A 21,300-nucleotide genomic window follows, 5' to 3' on the forward strand; every position below is an offset into this window, starting at 1 on the left:
TTATTACCATTGCAAAGTGGCTTCTGACCTGCCATTTATTGACCTGACCTCAAGTGAACCTGCTATGTTATGCAGGATTAATCCTCGGTTTCCTTAATCTACTTAATTTTACTAATAATTTATTCTACAAATGCTCGAAAGTTATGATAAATATGCTAATAATAGAAAAAAAGATGCTGCTACTGTGATGCGTTGAACAAATATTCTTTCCGAAACTAAAGGATGTGATCATTTCGTGTTTGGTTTGGCTATACTGACTTCCTGTTTTGAAGCAAATTTGGTAAATATTGATTTTGTAATTAAAGTGCTTTGAATGAATTTTGCATCGTGGATGCCGAATACGCAATTTATAGATGGAATTTAGTATATAAATATCAGAATTAAAAACTGAAATACGTAAAATCATGACAATCAATTAAGGTAAATTATAAATATTTTTTTACTACCGATCATATTCGATCGGGAAAGTTATATGAGTTGAACATTTTACATCCCTGTCTTTTTTTTAAAATTCTCAATATTTATAATAAAAAGTGAAAAGCATCAAAATTTTATTTTGATACATCACACAATTTACAGAATTTTTATTTGAAATAATTTTTTTTATCATAAACTTTTTTTTTATTAATTTTACTTTTGATTCAGAGATTGCTCTGTCAAAAAGTTTGAAATAACAAAGAGAAGTGACGAATTTTTTTCATATCTCTCTCTCTCTCTCTCTCTGTGTGTGTGTGTGTGTGTGTGTGTGTGAGAGAGAGAGAGAGAGAGAGAGAGAGAGCAATGAAAAATGTTTTAGAGAAATAATCCTTAGCTAATTGAAATTTTCATTTACATTCAAATTTTCATTTACATATCTACAGTATTCTGGTAAATATGGTGTGCATCTTATTATATGAAATTTCTTTTGAAATACAACTTCGAATTAAAATACAATAATCATTAAAAAGAAATTAAATAGATATTTTAAATTTTGTAAGAACTTTAACAACAAAAGAGTCCCCATTTGCTTACATCCAAAGATTTTTCATTTTAGGATTTTTTTAAAAATTCTATATTTTGATATTTATTAAGACTTTGTTTCTCTTAATAGAAATTTATTATACATTTTTACCCTTTGAAAGAATTATAATTTATAAATTCAATTACTGCTCAATCATGTTATCCGCAGGTTTGTGAAAATTTAATTGCTTATAGCTAACGGTGTCCCTAAAACAAATCATGCAAAAGCTAAAAAGTTTCTTGTTTGAAATCATCCACTCAGCCATTCCGCGTGCAAGAACCCTCGGCGTTCTCCGAACTCCGCAACCAGTTGTTTTATCTGGCACCTCCCCCAGAGAAGGCATGCTTGTCAGCCTTTCAGCCAATCAAAAGTCTCCGATGGTAAGAAAAACAACACAAATTCCTCCCTCTCATCTCATTCCTCATTTTTCCGACAGAGGGCACCCTAGTGTAAGGCCGCGTGGTTGAAAGTAGGTTGACAGAATGTAGCTTTCCTGCCACGCTGTGAAGCTCAGCAGTGAAGCACTAGACACCCGTCCATGCTGTTGCGACCTTGTAGCGCTCGCTAGACCCCACAGGTGCACCCCTGCAGGTCAATCAGTTGGGTTTTAACTAACTTTATAAAGGCTAAAAAACATTCGGTGCTAGTTCCTCATGAGCTTTATGTGGTTGTCATCCAGAATATTAATTCATTTGAGATGATGAAATATTTTTCAATTACAGTTTTAATTAATTTGTCTTCAAACATCGAGTAATAAAAAGATGGACATGACAACACCTGTGACATTGTCTGATGTGCGATTGCTCGATTTTATGGCACAAAAGGCGAAATTATGCTAAAACTATTGATGTGAGAGAATATTTTAGAACAAAAAGACATTATTAAGAAAACAGGAAAAGGCTAGAAATGAACATTAATATTTAAAATTCTTTCTGTTATAAACTTTTCCTAGACTCTCATCATCCTGGCACTTTATACAATAACTTTATTCTGACATTTCCAAGAGTTAAGTGTGCTGATTTACTATTGTAAACAAAAGCACATGTTCCTGACTTGTTGATGGAAAGGTGTGAGATTTTATGCCATTTCAGACATTCTTCAGAAATTTTAAAAGCAGACACTGTAGACAACACTTTAGAACTCGAAGTGTGAATGACAGCACTTATTTGAATATTCATTCATTCTTTCATTGCGAATGAACACACCATCTGGAAGACAAATATTGTGAGCTGCAATAGATAACTTTACAACGAAATATACAAACTTACGACATTGCCTTATAAATGACCAAAGACTGTTGACGTAAAACTTTTTCATAAGAAAACTCGCCTTGCTAAAGCAATAATAAAATACAAGTTTTAAACTTCATCGATATACATAAAAGGATTTGAAGACAAATTTTAATATCTTTTGAAACTGTGTATAAACTTTTATGGACATTGGAAATTTCGAGGACATTTAAATAAAAGGCCGTCCTCTGCATCTTAAAGAGCATGCCTCGGTCATTCCTCGTGAAGAAAGTGAAGCATCCCACTGACCATGCCAACCGGTGGGCATACCGGGAGCCTTCCAGTCCTTCTGAAGCGGAACCTGCACCACCCTGTCCACCCTCGCCACCATCTCACCAGTGCCTGAGCGTCCGATACACAAGTAGTAAGTCAAATTATTTATTTTTAAATATACACAATGCAGGGTATCCGAAAATTCAGAGATTTAAATGTATTTTAAAAAAGGTAGACTAATTGCACTGATGTAGGATCCTATGTTATACATCCTACTCATTTACATCCCAAGTATTAGAAATGTTTATTGAAGTTTTGAAATAAATTTTTATTGAGACATTGCGCTTTAGCTCTTTGACTTAACTATTTTTAAAGCCTAAAATTTGGTGTGCATGTCAGTGGTATGTGATGCAAAATAAATAAACCAACTTCTGCAACACTTTTCCGCACATTTTTGAAAGGCACTTAAAATTTTCAGAAAGATTGTCTTTTTTTATTAATTAATACATTAAAATATTTATTTTTCCTAAAAGATTTGCATGGCCCTGAATATTATATGAAAAACTGATGTTATATATTAAACTCAAGCACTTTTATGTTATGAGTGAAGAATTTGAATTTTAAAATTCTTGATAAAATTTATGATACCATCAAAATTTATGGATTTCATTGCTTAAGTACTGTAACCAGATTGTTGATCTAGAAAATTAAGTGAATTGACAAAAACTATATTATTTTCAAATGGTGAATTTTCAAAACAGTTTAATGCTAATAATATTTTAAAAATACTTCGAAAAATATGGAACATTAATTTATCAAAAAATTTCAATGTATTAAATGGCTTGAAAAGTGTCATATTTCTAAAAAAAGGCAAATAAAAAAAGATGAATTGAAAATTTTCGAATTATTACTATTTAATCACAATTTTTTTACTGCCAGAATTTTATTGTTTAATCTTGTATTATTTTACAATCTCTTTTATTATAGTCGGATATATTATATTTTCCTTAATAAAATTAGTGAAAAATGACAAAAGCTATTTTGTTTGAGATATCAGACAAGAAATGTTTTTGGATTGTTAACTGAAAAAGATTAAAATTCATTTCTTATTTAATTTTTATAAAAATGATTTTTCTTTATCAGGGTTTAAACACAGTATCAACAACCCAATACTTGCTTACATGTCATAATTTGGGGTAATTTCTGAAAGCAGAATTTTGTATAAACATGATATTTAATTTTTTTCAATACATGTTTAAAACAAATGCAATATAGCTGTACTATACTCAATCCATGCGAAAGCAAAGCGAATGATTATTCACACAGAGCAATTAATTATTTGTACATATGATTGATATTATTACATAAAAATAGCGATTTTGTTGTTTATTATGCAGTGATAAATTCGTGAAATTTATTAGATTTATCAAAATATATTGATAGTTATATAAATGCAATAATAACTTTTTGGGCAAAATATGCGCTGAAATAAAATTTAAATTTCCGAAATATTTTCATTAAAACGTTTCAACAAAATGTAAATTTTATGAGCTTTTATACATTATACGAAATATGATTTTTTTGGTTTTAAATTTTATGAAATGTTTTTTTTTCTTGATTTTTATTGAAACTTTTTCATAAAAAAGTAAATACTTCAAAGCAATTTGAAATTATATATAAGAAATACTTTATTGGTATAGAAATATTTCCAATTTTCATGATAAAATGTTTGAAAGGTGTATTAGAAATTATTTTATGATTTCATTCCTCTTAAAATTTTTAAAGATTAGAATAAGAATATTTTTCTAAAACAAAAGAATTGATAAAAGACGGATTAAACATAATTACAATTGACATTTTATGGACCTTGAAAAAAAAACCAGTACGACAATAAGCAACGGCCGTAATTCTTATTTTTACATAATTTCAGTATTGTACTTCAATTAGAAAAGTAATTAATCATGTAGATACTTCTGCGGGGTTAATCTTGTAGAGCTCTGAAACGAATTTTTGAATTTAAAAGTAAATAAAATAAAATAAATAAGAAAATTATTCGATTTTCGTTAATGTATTTTTTGCTGTTAATTAAAATTTAAGTAATATTAAATAAAAATTCTTCTTTGATAAAAAAAAAATATTTTAGGAAACTTTTAAGTGAAAAAAGAATTTAATAAAAAATTTATCGTTCACTATTTAAAAAAATATATATTAGGGACCACAAAAATATTACGAGGCTGAAATGTTCTTCTGACACAAGAAATTTTTCTAAAAATTAAGTATTTCAATTTATTAAATATTTATTCAAGTTTGGGGTTTCAAGTTTTTATACTCGCAAACCATTTCAGGTATGAAAAGAAATTGTGCGGCACTATTTCCAACCTAGAAAATCTCAGCAAAATATATCAGTTGGAATTAAATAAGAAGATGAAGTAGCAATTGAAGAAAGTCAGAGAAAATTGTATTTAAAAACACAAATACTCATCAGTTTTGTAGAAATTTTTAATTTCGAGATTTATTTTTTGCGCAATTTAGTTTGACAATATTGAAAACTACTGAAAATATAAAACAGAAATTATTATATTTAAAAAAAACTGATACTAAATCAGTTCTGCGGAAATTTCAATTGCAAAAATATTTTTTCACTCAATTTCGTTCGAAAATATTGAAAATTTCTGAAAAGATAAAATCTTGCAAAAGTCTCAAGACTTCAATATTATGAGTGTTAACAAGACGCAGTTTTAAAACTAAAGTTAGAACGTGCTTTGAGTAAAATTTACTTTAATCGCATTTTTGAATGGTCAATGAAATATTATTTTCACGAAATTGCATCATTATACTTGTATGATATTATTTACTCATTAGCTTTCACGTTTCAGTTCTATTAGGTCTATACATAAATGAGGTTCTATTTCAAAACAGGATTCAAATTTAACAATCCAATTCAACAAAGGAAGAAAAACTAAGTTATACATATTTTAATAAAATCTTTTGTTTTTAATAATCCTAGAAATAAAATATTATATATTCCACAATGAGATAAGAAATCTACTGAATCTTTATATCCTGGTTCGGATGAGTTTGTGGATGTGACGTAACAATTGTGTGATAACAGAAGAATTTATTTTGATTATTTAGGAAACGAATGTAGATAAAGCTTTACCAGATTTAGCTGGATTTCTCTTCTTCGTAAGACGCAATTGAAGATACATCGATAATGAAATATAAGGAAAAAAAAATGTAAAAAATGCAACACAATCGTATTTATTAAAATAAAATTATTTCATTTCAATCTTTTTTCCACAGCATACCTTTTGCTTTCGCAGCTGAGGTTTGGTTTGGTTTGGTTATATTAACGTCCCGTTTGATTCGCAGCTGAGATTGAAGGTCAATTGTTAACTCGTCAGAGTCAGGCTGTGTTAAAGAGAACAATTTTTTTTTTTTTTTAACTAGAAAAGTGTTCGCTTGCACTTGATTTCTTCGAATGAATTCACGCTTTGGTACGTTTTATGATACGTTTTGAAACACAATAATTCAATTAAAATATACATTTCCGAACTTTTATCGACCTGGGTCAAAGTTTTGTTCATATCTGATAATTTGGTTTTATGCCACATACTGAAATTTATCCCTCCAATGTGCTGGTCAGCTCTTTTGTTTCTTATAGTCTAATTTTGATTTATACACAAAAATAAATAACCCAATAATAGATAACAATACATTTGGACCGAAATTCCTGAAAATTCTACATTTCCAATTTTAAAATTATATGCAAAATTATATCCATTTATCTATTTCGTTGTTTAAACAGACTTTTTTACATGACGGGCAAAACAAAATGACAACATAGAACGTAATGGATACTCTTTGCGGGCTATCTACACACGCTACTATTTTTGTGCAACGCTCCTATACCGAATTACAGTCGTCTAGCTGTTTCCTTTATTGATTTCTTATACTCACAGACAGACAGACAGTATCAATTTTAAAAAAATGGCGCGAGAGAAGTAAATTTATAATTACATGCTATGTTAGTTGGTTAACATTTAATCTAAGATTGTTAAGTGATGCTTTTCTGTGTTTAAAACATTTAACATTCACAATATTCAACGAATATTATCAATTACATTTCGGTTTCATCCAAATGCACCAAAGTTCACGATATTATTTATTTTAGCGTTTTCTCATATTTAAATCAAATTTAGAGATATCATATGTTGTTATATCTTTTTGTTCATAAACCGAATTTTTTTTATGTAATATGTTTTCAAGATTGGAAACAGTTTATATTCATGCATTTTTACTTGAGAGTGAGATACCGAATTTGCGCAAAATTCTACAAGTCAAATTAATTATTGATCTTTAGATTAGCTAATGAATATAATACTTTCGATATTATAACATGCTTTTAATCCCAATATTTGGATATCTTATCGTTGCAGATGAGTACTTAGATTAAACACGAACACATGGTGGTCTATGAAAGCAAACAGATTAAAATTTTATCACTTTGATTTTGTGATAGAAAACATTTTGAGGGAGCTATTTCAGAGTTTGTTTGAAGATGTTTCGAATTTTTATAATATCATACGAAGAGATAATTAAAAAATTTGGAAAATCAGCATATTCGATTCCGAAGCAGGTATAAGTAAGAATTCATTGTTAAGAATTAATAATACTTTGCATTTTGTTGTACAGGCGCCACACAATTAACTTTGCACAGATTTTTGAGCTCATTAATTAGGTAGATTAAATGGAATATGTTAACATCACTCCCTATCTAATATAATCATACTGTTTAACACTTTAAAGGGCCATTTTTTCCTATTAAAATATTTTTAGGCTTGAAATTAGAATAAAAAAAGGGATTCATTTAACTTATTAGATAAATTTAATTTGATTAATTAATTAATTTGGTTAATTAATAATTAAGTAACAAATCAAGACACATTTTGTGTAAGATAAAGAACTGTAGCATCTAAGTTTCTGACTTACTAAAAAAAATTGTCAGAACTTATGCCAACCTACATAATTTCATACCAAGATTGATAAATTTGGTTGGAAACATACTTCCCACTGCCTAAGAAAGGGTTAAATCCTTGTAATCAACATTTGCTACTCTTGGCAAACATAAATACATAGTGTAGATTTATTATTGAAGAATTATTTTCTTTGGTTTCTAAGATATAGGACCCGTATATTATGGGAACAATGATTGGGAATTAGAGTTCTAACTATTGAATACTCATTATACGAAGTGGTTTCTTCTCATATAAGTTAATTAATATTGGCTATATTGTTTTTGTCTAATGGAAAAAAATTCAAAACTTTTCGTTTTTTTAATTATCACTAATATGTCTTTCTTATTTATGTAACTATATACTCTCTTCGATACTCTTTAAAAACTTTTCCGTGAAGAAATTTTCCTTATATGACCTCAGTGTTAATTAAATATTTCTTTGAAACTAAAATTTTATGAATCATAAATAACTTTTATTACAGAAATAATAATAAAAATGTGATAGAAAGTATATCATCCAAAACTTTAAAGAAGCTTTAACGAATAAATTCTTTAAAAAAATTTGAAAAAGAACACTCCGGACGTTCAAAATTTCCGATGTTTCCTAAAAGTTCAGAATGATATTCAATTGCCAGACACTTCGGTTTCCTTGTCCAAGTTACTTGTTGAAAGAGTTTTATATTTATGTTTCCGTTGCCTTATTCTATTGTCAGCACTCCATACATTTGGATTTGTTGCGTCTTGAATATATAGTCAGTAAATAAAGAAGATCCCAAATAATTCGATTTTCATTTTGTTCCAGGGAAGTTCAGACTGCTATAAATCTTACTGATTAATCATCAGAATACTTATCGTTCTGATCAAGATAATAAAGATCAAGGCTATCTAACAGCAGAGTCTAGGTTTTGAAATCCTATTAGGCTGATAACATTTCTTGCGTTTTGATTTGATATATCATAAATCCTTGGATGATCAAAAAATATATGATTTATAGTATAATTCCTGAGATGAAAGTAACTTTTTAAAAATAAAATATTTTTGTATGTAATTCTTTGTATGCATATTTTAGAAAATAATTTTTGCTTCTTCAATTAATTCAATTCATCAATTTTTTCAATTTAATCCGCTGAATAAAATTCAAATTTTTATACCACGTCTTTTCCTTTGGTAAGCAACCTTTATCGTATGGCCTAGAACATAATTCAAGAAACTATTTCTAAAAATTCGGTTAGCCATCTTCATAGTAAAATTGATTTTGTAAATGTGCATACAAATGATTGTTCCTGGTAGCTATAAAAGAACGAATTATTATGGTGATCTCACAGGCGGGATCTTTTTTTAGGCCAGTACAATATTCAACCTGCCGACACATATTAATTGAAAAACTCCATAGGAACATATCCACAAATCGTAAAACCCTATTTTCTTTCAAAATTCCAAGAAGTTCCATAAAAATAATCGAAACATTATCCTATATAATGGAATCATACAAAGTGAAGTTGTGTTAATATGTCACATTATTAAGGTTTTATTATAAAACAAATCGATGATTCGGGGCTGGCCTGAGGATTTTATCATGAAAGAATGCTTAGAAATGGTTTTTATTGCACAAAATTAAACTTAGAATGATGTCGTGTTAAGCAAAACAATTTTGAAGTATAATTATGAATAGTTTTCAGATGATATACGAGCTCATATTCCAAATATAATAAAACGCAGGATTTAAAAATTTGGCAACGAAAACTAATTTTACATTTAATAAATCCACGTAAATATACAGCAGACTGCTTTGATATCATTTATCTACAACAGTGGAACCAGCAGGAAATGAAAAAAATGGTTCACATTTTGATAAATTTATCTATCATGATCATATAATAAGTCCTTAATAAGTATTTAATATGATTAGGTGGATTGATTCAATATTATTTTTCTGCAATCAGATATGTTTGGACAAGACCATGCTTTTTACTGGATCCATCTTGAATTTCAGAGAATTGCATCGTCAAAAACAAAAAATACCCATTCGACAGATTAAGTTTTTCACCAAGCAAATGTATGTCTATAAATTCTACGTTTCTAAACTAGAAAAAATTTCAATATTTTAACAGATCTGTTAGTTTACTGAGGTTTTTATATTATATTTAAAGATTTTTCTTTGATTAAATCATGCTAATCACACTTCCAAATCGCCAGAGAAAGTTATTTGCAGCGATCAGTCTTCTTCAAATAATTACTTAACTCTCAATGAAAATCATCCAAAAGTTTATCACAATTCAGTGGTTTTCACGACAGTAGTCACTAATGATTGTAAATATTAGTACTCGGACACTAGCCACTAATGATTATAAATATTAGTAGCCTTTATCTTTTATATGAATCGAAATAGCATTTGACTTTACAGTATATGATTGCTTTATTTTCGTTATAAATTTGTCATAGAAATCTTTTGTTGCATTCTCTTTCTAGTATTACAACTAAATGATATTCAAAAAAAAACATTCTAAGTTTTATATATTTATAAAATAAGTTTAAATTTATGAAAAATCTTAAAACGTTTTTCTAATATTTAAGTTTTTTTTATTAATAAAACGTTAAAGTTTTTATATTAGTAAACGTAATTGCTACATACTATATATAAAAAAAATGATTTAAAAATATCTTTTGCATATTTAGAAGATTTATCATAATTTTCTTTATATCGAAGCACTGATCACGCATGTTCATTAACGTTGGGTAAAATTTATGATCAGAAAATCGAAGATTCTAAATCAATTAAATATATACTATATATATTGATTTTTGGTGCAAGATAAATTTGGTAGCAATTATGTAGCATTCTATAGTTGGTGTATTGTAGAAGTTTTGAGAAAGTATACTGGCTAAGTACCGACCTTGTGCTAAATTGGTGTTTAAATGACACACAAAGGCAATTTTGAGACAAAGAATATTCCAAAATTGTTTCTGAGTAGTTATAATATTCTGAATTGTTTCTGAGTTTAATTTTTTTTCAAAAATTAAATGATAAAAATTTTAGAAATGATTTAATAAAAAAAAATATGTTAAAAGGTTGATTTAATTTTATTGTATATTTTAATATCGACCCATACATATAAATAAGATTTTATTTCATGTTGTTAAAAATTCGGTATTTGAGCCTAAGTTCGTTCGAAATCCATTTTCACCAGAAGACACGCCTATATGAAGATCCTTGTATGTTAATCTGGTATGCGTTAAAATTGATATCGAAGATTAACCCCTTGCGGTCGTATGTCCACTCTCAGTCACCAAAGAATTTTACCGTTACAGTAGCATGTCTGCTCTCAGCCACCACAGCAAAGAAACATATTAAACTTATATTGTATTCTTCGTATTTTGATCTCCATTTAGGATATATCAGTTTACACTTTATATGAAAGAACAGAAACGGCCAAGGAACTTATTCACGAACCAATACGATGCTTCTACCACTTAATGACAACGAAACCTAATAATAATAGAGCCGCTTCTGACTCGCATGAAAAATCAAGGGCGGAAGACGCCATACGAATTATTTTCCCGATACTTGTAATCGAAAACCAGGCCTTCACTATGGAGACCCTTTTGAAACATACCACAAGATGTCGAATTATAAACTGTAATTTTTTACAATAAAACATTGCATTAAAACATATTATTGTGTTTACAGTATCAAAGTTTACAAAAGAATGAATCAATTGTGTTTTTTCTTCCTAATCTTGCACACTATGTATAACTGCTCGTTCAACGGAAATGAACTCTGACTAGCATGACACTTACGTCCAAATTTAATACAACCACAAAGGGTGAAATTTTAACTCTGGTTGATAGAAATGGCGTTTCCTTCATTTGACTTCATTTCTGATCAGTGAAAGTGGTCTCACCAAAATACTCTCGGATACTTTTTAATAAAGGTACTCTTCCCCTCCCCAAGGCTGAATGAAAGTAATGAGCATTTGGCAAGCCCGTCAGTGCTCACAATTCCATCTTCAGAGTCCAGTACTTGAGAATTACATACCTTCTCCCTATGGTAAAAAAATGCTACATATATATTTTTAACCACATACTACTGCCGAACAATAGTTACAAAAGAGCTGACTTACGTGTGGTTCTTCGGTGATTTCTTTATATTTGGCTATCAGTCACTGATATAGGTTAATACGCATGTATTATAAAAGCGAATATGTATTTTCGCACGTCTTTTTTTCCAACCGATGTCACAATGTGACACATAACTACAATTAAATTCACAAGATCACATATCGAATTTCACTTATTTTAATTTTATTTAAATGCACATTAATAGCACAAAACGATAAACAATCAACCGCAAATAAGTTCAATAGACGGATTCATTTTCAAATTTGATATATATTAACACTTAAAAGGCATAATATGTGTATCAAATTTTATTCGTCCATCTCATTTGGCAATTATCTTGTTACCTTGCATTCAGATAGCCAGACAAACAGATTTCCCTAGAATGGATTCGGCTAAAAAATCAATAGAGATATCGAAATTTAGTGCAAAAAGAATATATAAAATTTCATGCGCCTAGCTTGAAACGAAATATCGTGTTTCCAGACAAGCAGACATAATTCTGAAAAACTGTTTTTCGAATTCAGAGAAGTCAGACACACGTAGATTTGTCGAAATCTCGAGTTCTAAGTTTTTGATGGTTTCGATACTTTCTCTTTGTATAAGAGAAAGCAATTACAGAGATTCATCCCAAAATATTCCTCTTACTGCTCAAAAGCAGTAAATTCATAAAATTAAGCCTAACTAAGTTAATATAATATTGAATTTCAGTTTGTGTAATCGTAAAGGTATTTTTGGATGATTAAAAAGTTCAAACTATTATTAAAGTATTTATCATTTAGCAACTAGATGATGTTAAATAACTAATACCGGAAATGTAAAATTACATAGAATGTAATTCATATTGTTATAGTATTAAAGTTAACATAGAAAGAAAAACATAAGTATCGGAAAATATGTATAAAACTTCATTTAAGATTAATATCTTAAAAGAAACTCGTTTAATCCATTTTGAATAGAAAAAAGATTGTGTTGAATTTAATAACTCTCATATGAAATTGGAAAACCTTTTTTTTAAAAAATATGTTATCAAAAGTTTCAAAAAGCAGGAATGTTTTCAATGGCTCAAGAATCAAGTTTTGTATGCATATTTAATTTCCTAACTTTTCAGTTGAATCTACATATGCTTTGATGATGTCTTTTTCCATTATTAATTTTTATAATTACAGCATACGATTTTCAGAGATATAATAAAATACCACATTTTTATCATAATATTCTTTATGCCTCTAGAGAATATTATTTGATTTCAGATTTGAAGTATGTGTAACAAATTTTGAAGTAAATTTAAATAAAATGCATATAAGTACCCAACTGACTGTATAAATTTTCTCAATGGGTTTTAGAGCTACAATTGTTTTCAAATTGAGAGTTCGCACAACTTTATGCAATGAAACCCAACAGAAATTAATAGAAAATACAATGAAATAAATTTCTATTTTCGCTGTTTTGAATTTGTACAGCTATTGTTTTGTTTTCTAATTAAATCTTTAGAATCTGATAATTAGCCGTAAGTTTCGTATCTTTTATATAAATTACTCTAAAACTCTAGAGGAATTTAATCATACTGTTTTGAGGTGATTGAATAGCTTTCCCACTTTTTAGAGTTGAAAAATTCACATAATTATTAGTTTACCATGTCAAATTTTATAAGAAATGAATCTAAATGTAGAACAACTTTCCTGTTTCGAAATTGTTTTGAAAGTACGATCGTTCATTTCCTGAAATTATATCTTTGGAATCAAGACGACCTTATAAGAAATTAAACAATCCCGTTTAAATCAATGAGCTGTTTTATGATTAATTTATCATAATAGCACCTTTTGATGAAAACAAATTTGTCATATATGATTATACGATTCGTAATGTCATATACAAAATATACGATTTTTTTTTACGAAGAACATTTAAGAAATATTATTTTATCTACTTAAAATTTCATAGAAACGGCAGCTGATCAGTTTGAACGTATGACCAAGTCTACAAAATGTGGTCAGAAATTTTTTGATCCATTGTGCCGTTTTTATATAATGATCCAAATTACTAACCAACTTTCGTATCACTGATTACTGGACAGGTTACCGAACGCTTGTTTCATTTCTTATCACAATAATTTTGCTTCGATAAAAATGAACAAATAACTTGAAATAGTGAACTCCGTAAGACATCAGACATCTTGAGACAATACATCAGATATTGAGATAAGTATAATGCTTTTTTTAACATTACTCTTCGGTGTTAAACTTGATAGGAAGAAATTAATACTAAATTTTTTATATTCCTACGTTCACTTTCAGTTAGAAGGCCCTAAAAACCAACGGGAAAGGTCTCCTTAAAACGTTCTCGTACACTCACTCATATTGGTATCATCTCGGAGAATGCCTTACTTGGCATTGGCGTAGAATTGTCACGAAATATTAATATTTGGCGTTAATTTAGTGTTTTGACTAAATTTTTCGAGTCATCTTAGGAAAATTTTCGAGTCATCTTAGGAAATTAATTCACGGCAAGTTGTTAATAATATCCGAAAATCAAATTTGTGTTTTATATAAGTTTTTCTGAACCAATTGAAACCAAAATTTCATACAAAACTACACTTGAAGTCAGAAAATACCGCACCAAATATTATATTTTTAAGTTATTACGTTTTGAGTTATTTCATTTACACCTTTCTGAAAATACAGATAGACACATATAAATCAGTTTGGATTTGGCGAAAAATTTTGCTATATACTATAGATTTTAAAACTGAGTACTGAATTTTATCTATCTAGCTCTCTTCGTTTTGTAGCTATCACGTTAACTTATATTAGAGAAGCCGAATAGAAGGACTTCTGAGCAGACTGTTCCCAAAATTTGATAGAACTGTACAAATTTAGCGCATAAAGCTTATACCGAAGTTCAACTGTGTATCAAAGCGGTTTGGAGTTAGCTATATGACAGACATTTGCCAAAAATGTGTTTTTCGAACTTAGTTGTCTAAAATGTAAAGATTCGTCAAATTCTAGAGTTCGAATTTTTCGACGGTTACTGTACTTTCTCTGTACGACGTATAATTGGAAGTAAAAAGCGCAAATCTATTTATTAATTAAGCCGTGAAACGGAAGAAAATATTTATTTTCGACGTTATATATATATATGATAACAAATAACAAGTGACTGGCAAGCTAGAAAAAGAAGTGGTGGATCATAAAGACATTTCTAATTTAAGGCCAAAATTAGAATAAAAGATCAAATTTTTTATCGGATTCTGTGAATGGAATTAAGGTTACTTTAGTATGTAATCTATTGAATTTATTCAGAAACCCTGCATTCTATCATTCACAATTGAAACTTTCTCTTCCAACTATTAGGAAGATTTCATATAGCCAATTTAGTTTGAAGCCCTACCGCATATCACATTATTATAATTTTCTCAAAAACGGGAATATATTGGTGAACACGTGTTGTGGCATATTGGGTTAATAGGATTGAACTGTCATGCAGGTGTATGTCACATAACAAAAAGAGAAGCTGAGATTTTTTTTGTCCCAATGTCAAAGTCAACTTGAATCATTTCTGCGTTTATGATGCATTATATATTTTCTTATGCTCACCATTTTTTGAGTTAAAACACCGAATAATTTTGCAATTCCCTAACAATTTTAAAACCGAAAATACAATATAGAATTATTCTGCTCCTAAAATATTAAATGGCAACATCCAATTATTAAGATTTAGGGTTGTTTTTTTTGTTTTTTTTAAAAAACTATGATTTGTTGGTTGCGTTTTACCGAATAAAGGAATCGGGTTTTTCCTGCTTATTTAGCGACATACATTTTACGGTTTGATACCAAATAGCACGCATACATTTTTCGTTTTGATATCAAATAGCACGCATACATTTTTCGTTTTGACATCAAATAGCACGCATACATTTTTCGTTTTGACATCAAATAGCACGCATACATTTTTCGTTTTGGTATCAAATAGCACGCATACATTTTTCGTTTTGATATCAAACAGCACGAATACATTTTACGGTTTGATATCAAATAGCACGAATACATTTTTCGTTTTGATATCAAATAGCACGAATACATTTAGCAGATAATATAACCGATACCTTGCTTTTATTGTACAATTTTAATACTTTATTAATTTTCCTTCTTCTGAAATAACTAACACCATTGAAATGAATTTATAACTAGATTATGATTGTTTAATTTGAATGATTATACGTTGGATCGTATCGCTTTTTAATCATTGTTGTTATTTATGTTAGCCCTTTATATACAAAGAAGGAACAAGTTCAGCTACAATTACAACCATACTCTGAAAACTTTTAACATTTAATTCTTATATAAGATTTATAGTGAAACTATCAAAATTAAACTTGTTATAAGAAATACAAATATAGCATCTAATAATATATAACATATATAGAAATAAATAGAATAATTTGTGACTTACAAGGTTCATTGAAACAACGTAATTCATGCATGGTATAAATTGCCCAGTTATATGAAAAATGTGCTTCCTAAGATTTCTGACGAAAGCTTACAATATGTTTCCTTGTCTTAAATTTTAGGTGTGATTTTCTTTTGAATTTACTTCTTTATCCATTGTATAATTTTTTAAAATATATTTCCTTACATTTTAATCGTAAAAGTAAAAGGAACAAGGTTCTTATGGACGAGACTTGGCAAGCTCAAAATACAGAATGCACGTTCATGTAACTGTTTCGATTTTGTTTTAAAAAATCACATAAAAAGGGCTATGTTCACGGTCAAGAAAATCCCAGCGAGTAAACACCATTGCCAAAATAACTGAAGTAAATGGTGATTTGTTTTCCTTCAAATTGAATTGTTAACGTTAGCTTTTTTCTACTCAAAATTTGCTCTTTGTGCGATTGCTCGAAAAATGAATCTAAAATTCTTGAAAATTTAATTAAATATATATCTTCCACTTAGAAGCAACACACAATCTTTTGAAATACTTCGTAATTTTCAATTAGTAACAGATGAAGATGAAACTAGATTAAAAACCTCTCACAAAATAAGTATGGGAGGAAGCGTTTAAAACTCAAATAATTTGACAGATAACCAGGCCATATGTCAGGTATGACTCAGTATATCGAATCCGAAGCCGAAATCCTACCGACAAGTCATATGATTCAAATAAGTGTGCAGCAACACTTCTTTTTCTACTCTGCCAATATTTAGAATGACTCGGTTCTTTCTGTCTTGTATTTTAACAGGTGTAAAAGTGTTAAGTGTTATATCAGTCACCGGTGACTGACGCTGAACTTTTCGTTCGAACCACATTAGTCACCGATAGTATACTTGATAGTATACTTTTATTTTGTACAGTAGTGACTGACTGTATACTTTTCGTTCAAGGCTGCAATAATCATTGTTGAATGGCAATATAAATTTTAAAAAATTGTATTTTATAAATAAATTTTAATTTGGAGATCACAAAATATTGCATCTAAATGTATGCCGTCTTATCTTTACATAGGTCTCTGGTTGTAAGCATATACAAGAAATCTAATATCGCGGGCTAGACGGTAAGGGCGCCAAAATGTTTGTCGCTTAAAATTTAATTCTAAAATCATTTATTTACTGATTGGATGGGGCTTTCTGATGTAAAACCCATCTTTAATTATACAGCATCAAACATAAGATGTTGTAAATATTTAATCCATAAAATTTATCTTAGAATGAAGTAAATAAATGAAGTTTTCTTGTAAATTACTAATTAATGCAAATGTATTGTCAGAGTGATCGTATCTTAAAGGGCTAATTACAAAAAAAAATTGTTTTTATAAATAGTCAATTTGTTAATTTGCACTAAAAATTAATTAATTCAAAATTAATAAGAATGCATGTAAAAATAGAAGCTGCGTAAAAATTGAACTAATTCTATAATGAAGTTTGCATGAAAATTTTTTAATTGTGTCCGTCAATTTATTATTATTTCACGGACAAAGAATAAATTTTATTGTTAAAAGATTAATAATTTGGTGTGATCATTCCTATTACCTACGTTATCTTTTACAAATATCTAGTCGAAATCTGAAAGCAGCTGTGATTATCCTGCTAAAAGATAATAACAGAAACAAATTGATCATGCCACATATTTGTATCATTTCATCATATTCAGGAACTTAAAAACTGAAATTTCATTCGCAAAATTTATAATTTAATTTAAAAATTCAAAATATATCTTCGTATTAGTAAAAATAAAAATAAAATAAAACATCGTCAAAAATCGAGATTACAGAATTCTCTAGTAATAAATAATTCTTAAAATGAAAGCGTCATCATGTTTTTTGAAACGGCAAAAGACCATTAAATCGACTTCTAAGTATTTTTAAACGTTCCGATAAAGCTCGGTGAAGTAATATAATTATGCAAGCAAGTTTTTAAATTAAATTTTTGTTTAAAAAAATTTAGAGTGGATTTAGCCATTGGAATTTAAGATTCCTTATTTCTCTATGGTGGAACTGCATTTAATTACTCATAAAACAATGAAACTCATATTTACAAATAATCTTGAGTGTTTTTATGTATTCACGTAATGAATAAAATCAGTGATTAGATATTTTTAATATTAACGAGTATTTCTCAGAAGTTCGTCTGAATCTTATTATTCGAAGAAGAATTGTGACAAATAATAAGAATATTCGAATGCCTACCATTATTATTTTTAACAGTAAATGTCGTATTGATCATAAATATTACTAAATAATGTATTCTAGTTATTTAATTTTATCCAACATTTTTTAATCACATGAAAAATTTAGTAATTCATGTTTGTCTAGACATTTTTTCCTTGATAGATCTTAAACGATTATTTTACTTGAAGTATTAAAAATATTGATAATTCTAGGGTATTAAATTCCGCATCATAAAGTTTTTCTATTCTGTATTGCAAGTTGGAACCTACTAAAAGGAACGTCTAATTGAATAGGCAATGCAATCAATTTCATCGGAATCTTAGGTCTTCAGGGGATCCGAGTTAGTTCTCAATTTTTTTGCAGTATTTTAAAAGTTTTGATTATGTGTTTTTGTGAAATTAAAAAAGTCATTTAATTGAATTTATACAAATAAATATCAAATAGGAATTAAATTATTTTTGGAATTCTAGTTACATTCATAATTAATTTTAGTTGGGAAATTCTATGTTTTATTACTTTATAATTCTAATAAAATGTGGTACTTTAGAATGGAAAAAAATGCCCGATACTCTTTCTAAAAAATATTTAAAGTTGTTAAAATGTTAGTACTAATATATTTAAAATTATTTTTGAATTTCAAATGCGCATTTACCTATGCATTATGGATGGAAACCACCTTTTTAGAAAGTGATCTTCATTTAAGCGTTTTGCTACTTCACTTTTTCAAAGTTTGATGTTTTGAACTACTTATACGTATAAAGGATAAATTAAAACTATTAAAATATTTTATATTGAAATTTTGGAGGGCAAAACTGGATCCTACGCTTGCATCAATCATCATAACAATCATCACTGAGATCATACTAAATAGTAAAGAGCTTAGAATGCTTTAAAATTTTAAGTCATTGCAATCGAAATGGTGTCTAGCAAAATTTAATAATTTGAAGACAGATTAAATAGTTACTAACAATCTTAAATGACTAGATGGTAGTCTGATATCATTCTGGCTTGATTTCTGGAAAGAATTATGGTATTTTTCTACTGATAAAACAAGGAAATGTGTTGAACTGTGGTTCAAAATAATGAGGCCCGATCCAAAAATAATCTTTATATTAACTTCCCGAATTCAACTAACAAAAGGAAACTATCGTCCAGAGTTTCTTAAAATGAAACGGAATCACAAATAGAAGCGAAGGTACATAAACACTATACTAGATATTTATTTTCAATTTCCTGTTTTTAACAAAAAGATGCACAAACCGTCGTCCTTTGCCTATATTCCCATATAGATTCCTATGCATTGTCTATATAGTAAGGTATGGCTCTCTTTAATGGATTGCGTTTCATAATTATCCGACCCCAAAACAATCTTTATATTAGTTTCCCTAATTTAACCAATACAAGCTAATCCATGTTCAGAGTTTATTAAATGGAGACGTAATTGCAAATAGAAGCGAAGGCGTTTAAACACTATATCAGATATTTGTAATAATCGTGCAAAAGCAGAAACGCAATTAATTCTGAATATATTTGTTCGTGCGTATGTGTGGGTGTTTTGCAGTAAATAATACATCCATGGTATTTTTATCTGAATTTCAGGGATATTGAGGCTCTGAAAATTTTTTCTATCAAGAAGATCATTGTATTTTTTTACGACTGAGATTTAGTTTAGTTATATTAATGTCCCGTTGTAAAGCAACACTAGGCTATTTTGTGCCGGACCTCTTAATTTTGAACCGCGGTCAGATGACGAGGACGACACTTGAGCTTGCACCCCCTCTCCACACCACACCAGCAGGAGGAAGTTTGGTCCTGACGGATTTAACATGTAACAGACTCCCTTACACGACGGTTCTTCGGTAGAAATCGAGTCTCGAACCTGAAACCCTACAGTTCACGAGTCGAGGCCTTATCATCAGGCCACTGCGTTCCTTTTACGGCTGAGGACTAGAAGAAAAAAGAAAACTTATTATAAGAAGTTGCATCTTGATTTGACATAAATGTAATTTTTTGATGAAAATTAGGATTTCTCTAGTTTTATTTAATATTAGATATCGCTATACAACAGAAAATTACCCGCTGAAAACACATTGATTCAAACTTCATGTTTGAGAGAAAGTGCTGTTCTATAAGGTGTGTATCCAGTGTTTGTTTACCCACTGTATCTGAACAGAACGTGTCAGTCTCGCACTAAAGCTCTTCTATCCAATACAATTTCTGGAAGCACCAAAAAACACCCCCTATGGGTTTCCCAATATCGTTTGTATGCGGCTTAAGCTGACGATATCCATACCGAGAAAAACTCTTTCTCCAGAAAGAGCAAGGTAAGAAATACATAAATAAAATAAACCATAACTTCTTTCACTTTTCCCTTTCTGACCTACAGTTCCCTGCAAGTCTTGCCTTTTTCCTCTTTTTTTCCCTTCTATTCCATTCCCGGGCATATCTGACTTCCAAATGCGTACGGTGGGATATCTATCTATCCATACATACTACAGGGGGTAGACTAAAAAAAATACATACCCCCTGTCTTCAGAAAAGTGATTTTTCTCTCAGCTTGAAATTCCGGAGCTGTTCCCAAATCCGGGATAACTCTTTGAATAAATAATTCCGGATGTCGGCCGGATTTATAAAGGATTTTCTATTCGGTGGATTTAGCGGAGGGAAGACACGGCAGGGGGGAGGGGACTGTATAAACCCTCAAGGGCATTAAGGGAATGATCGCTTCAGGATGCCTGAAATCTTCAGGTGGTTTTTGTCTATGGCTATAGGTAGCACCTCTGGGACTTGCTACAAGTGATAGAAGGTATTGTAGGTGCATAAATATATTGAGAATAAATGGGCCAATTTCTGGAAAAGAATTCATTGAAATAAAATTTAAATTATAGTGATAAAAAAAATATCTTAATATTAATTTGTTTCTCAATAAATAATTATGTAACATGGTTAGAAACAAATTGGAAAAACGTGCAATGCATTACATTAATTGATTTTTAATATT

General features: G+C 29.2%; 1 protein-coding gene across 1 annotated transcript in view; it reads left to right on the plus strand.

The window, feature by feature from the left end:
* Positions 1 to 1,530: 1,530 nt before the first annotated feature.
* Positions 1,531 to 21,300, plus strand: part of LOC129965972 (transcriptional repressor scratch 2-like) — a 44,055-nt gene continuing 24,285 nt past the window's right edge. The window contains exon 1 of the mRNA XM_056080288.1: positions 1,531 to 2,653. Coding sequence (XP_055936263.1) covers positions 2,494 to 2,653 — 160 coding nt within the window. The 5' untranslated portion in view covers positions 1,531 to 2,493. The remainder of the gene's footprint in view (positions 2,654 to 21,300) is intronic.

This window comes from Argiope bruennichi, chromosome 4, assembly GCF_947563725.1.
Source record: "Argiope bruennichi chromosome 4, qqArgBrue1.1, whole genome shotgun sequence".
NCBI classification, from domain to species: domain Eukaryota; kingdom Metazoa; phylum Arthropoda; class Arachnida; order Araneae; family Araneidae; genus Argiope; species Argiope bruennichi.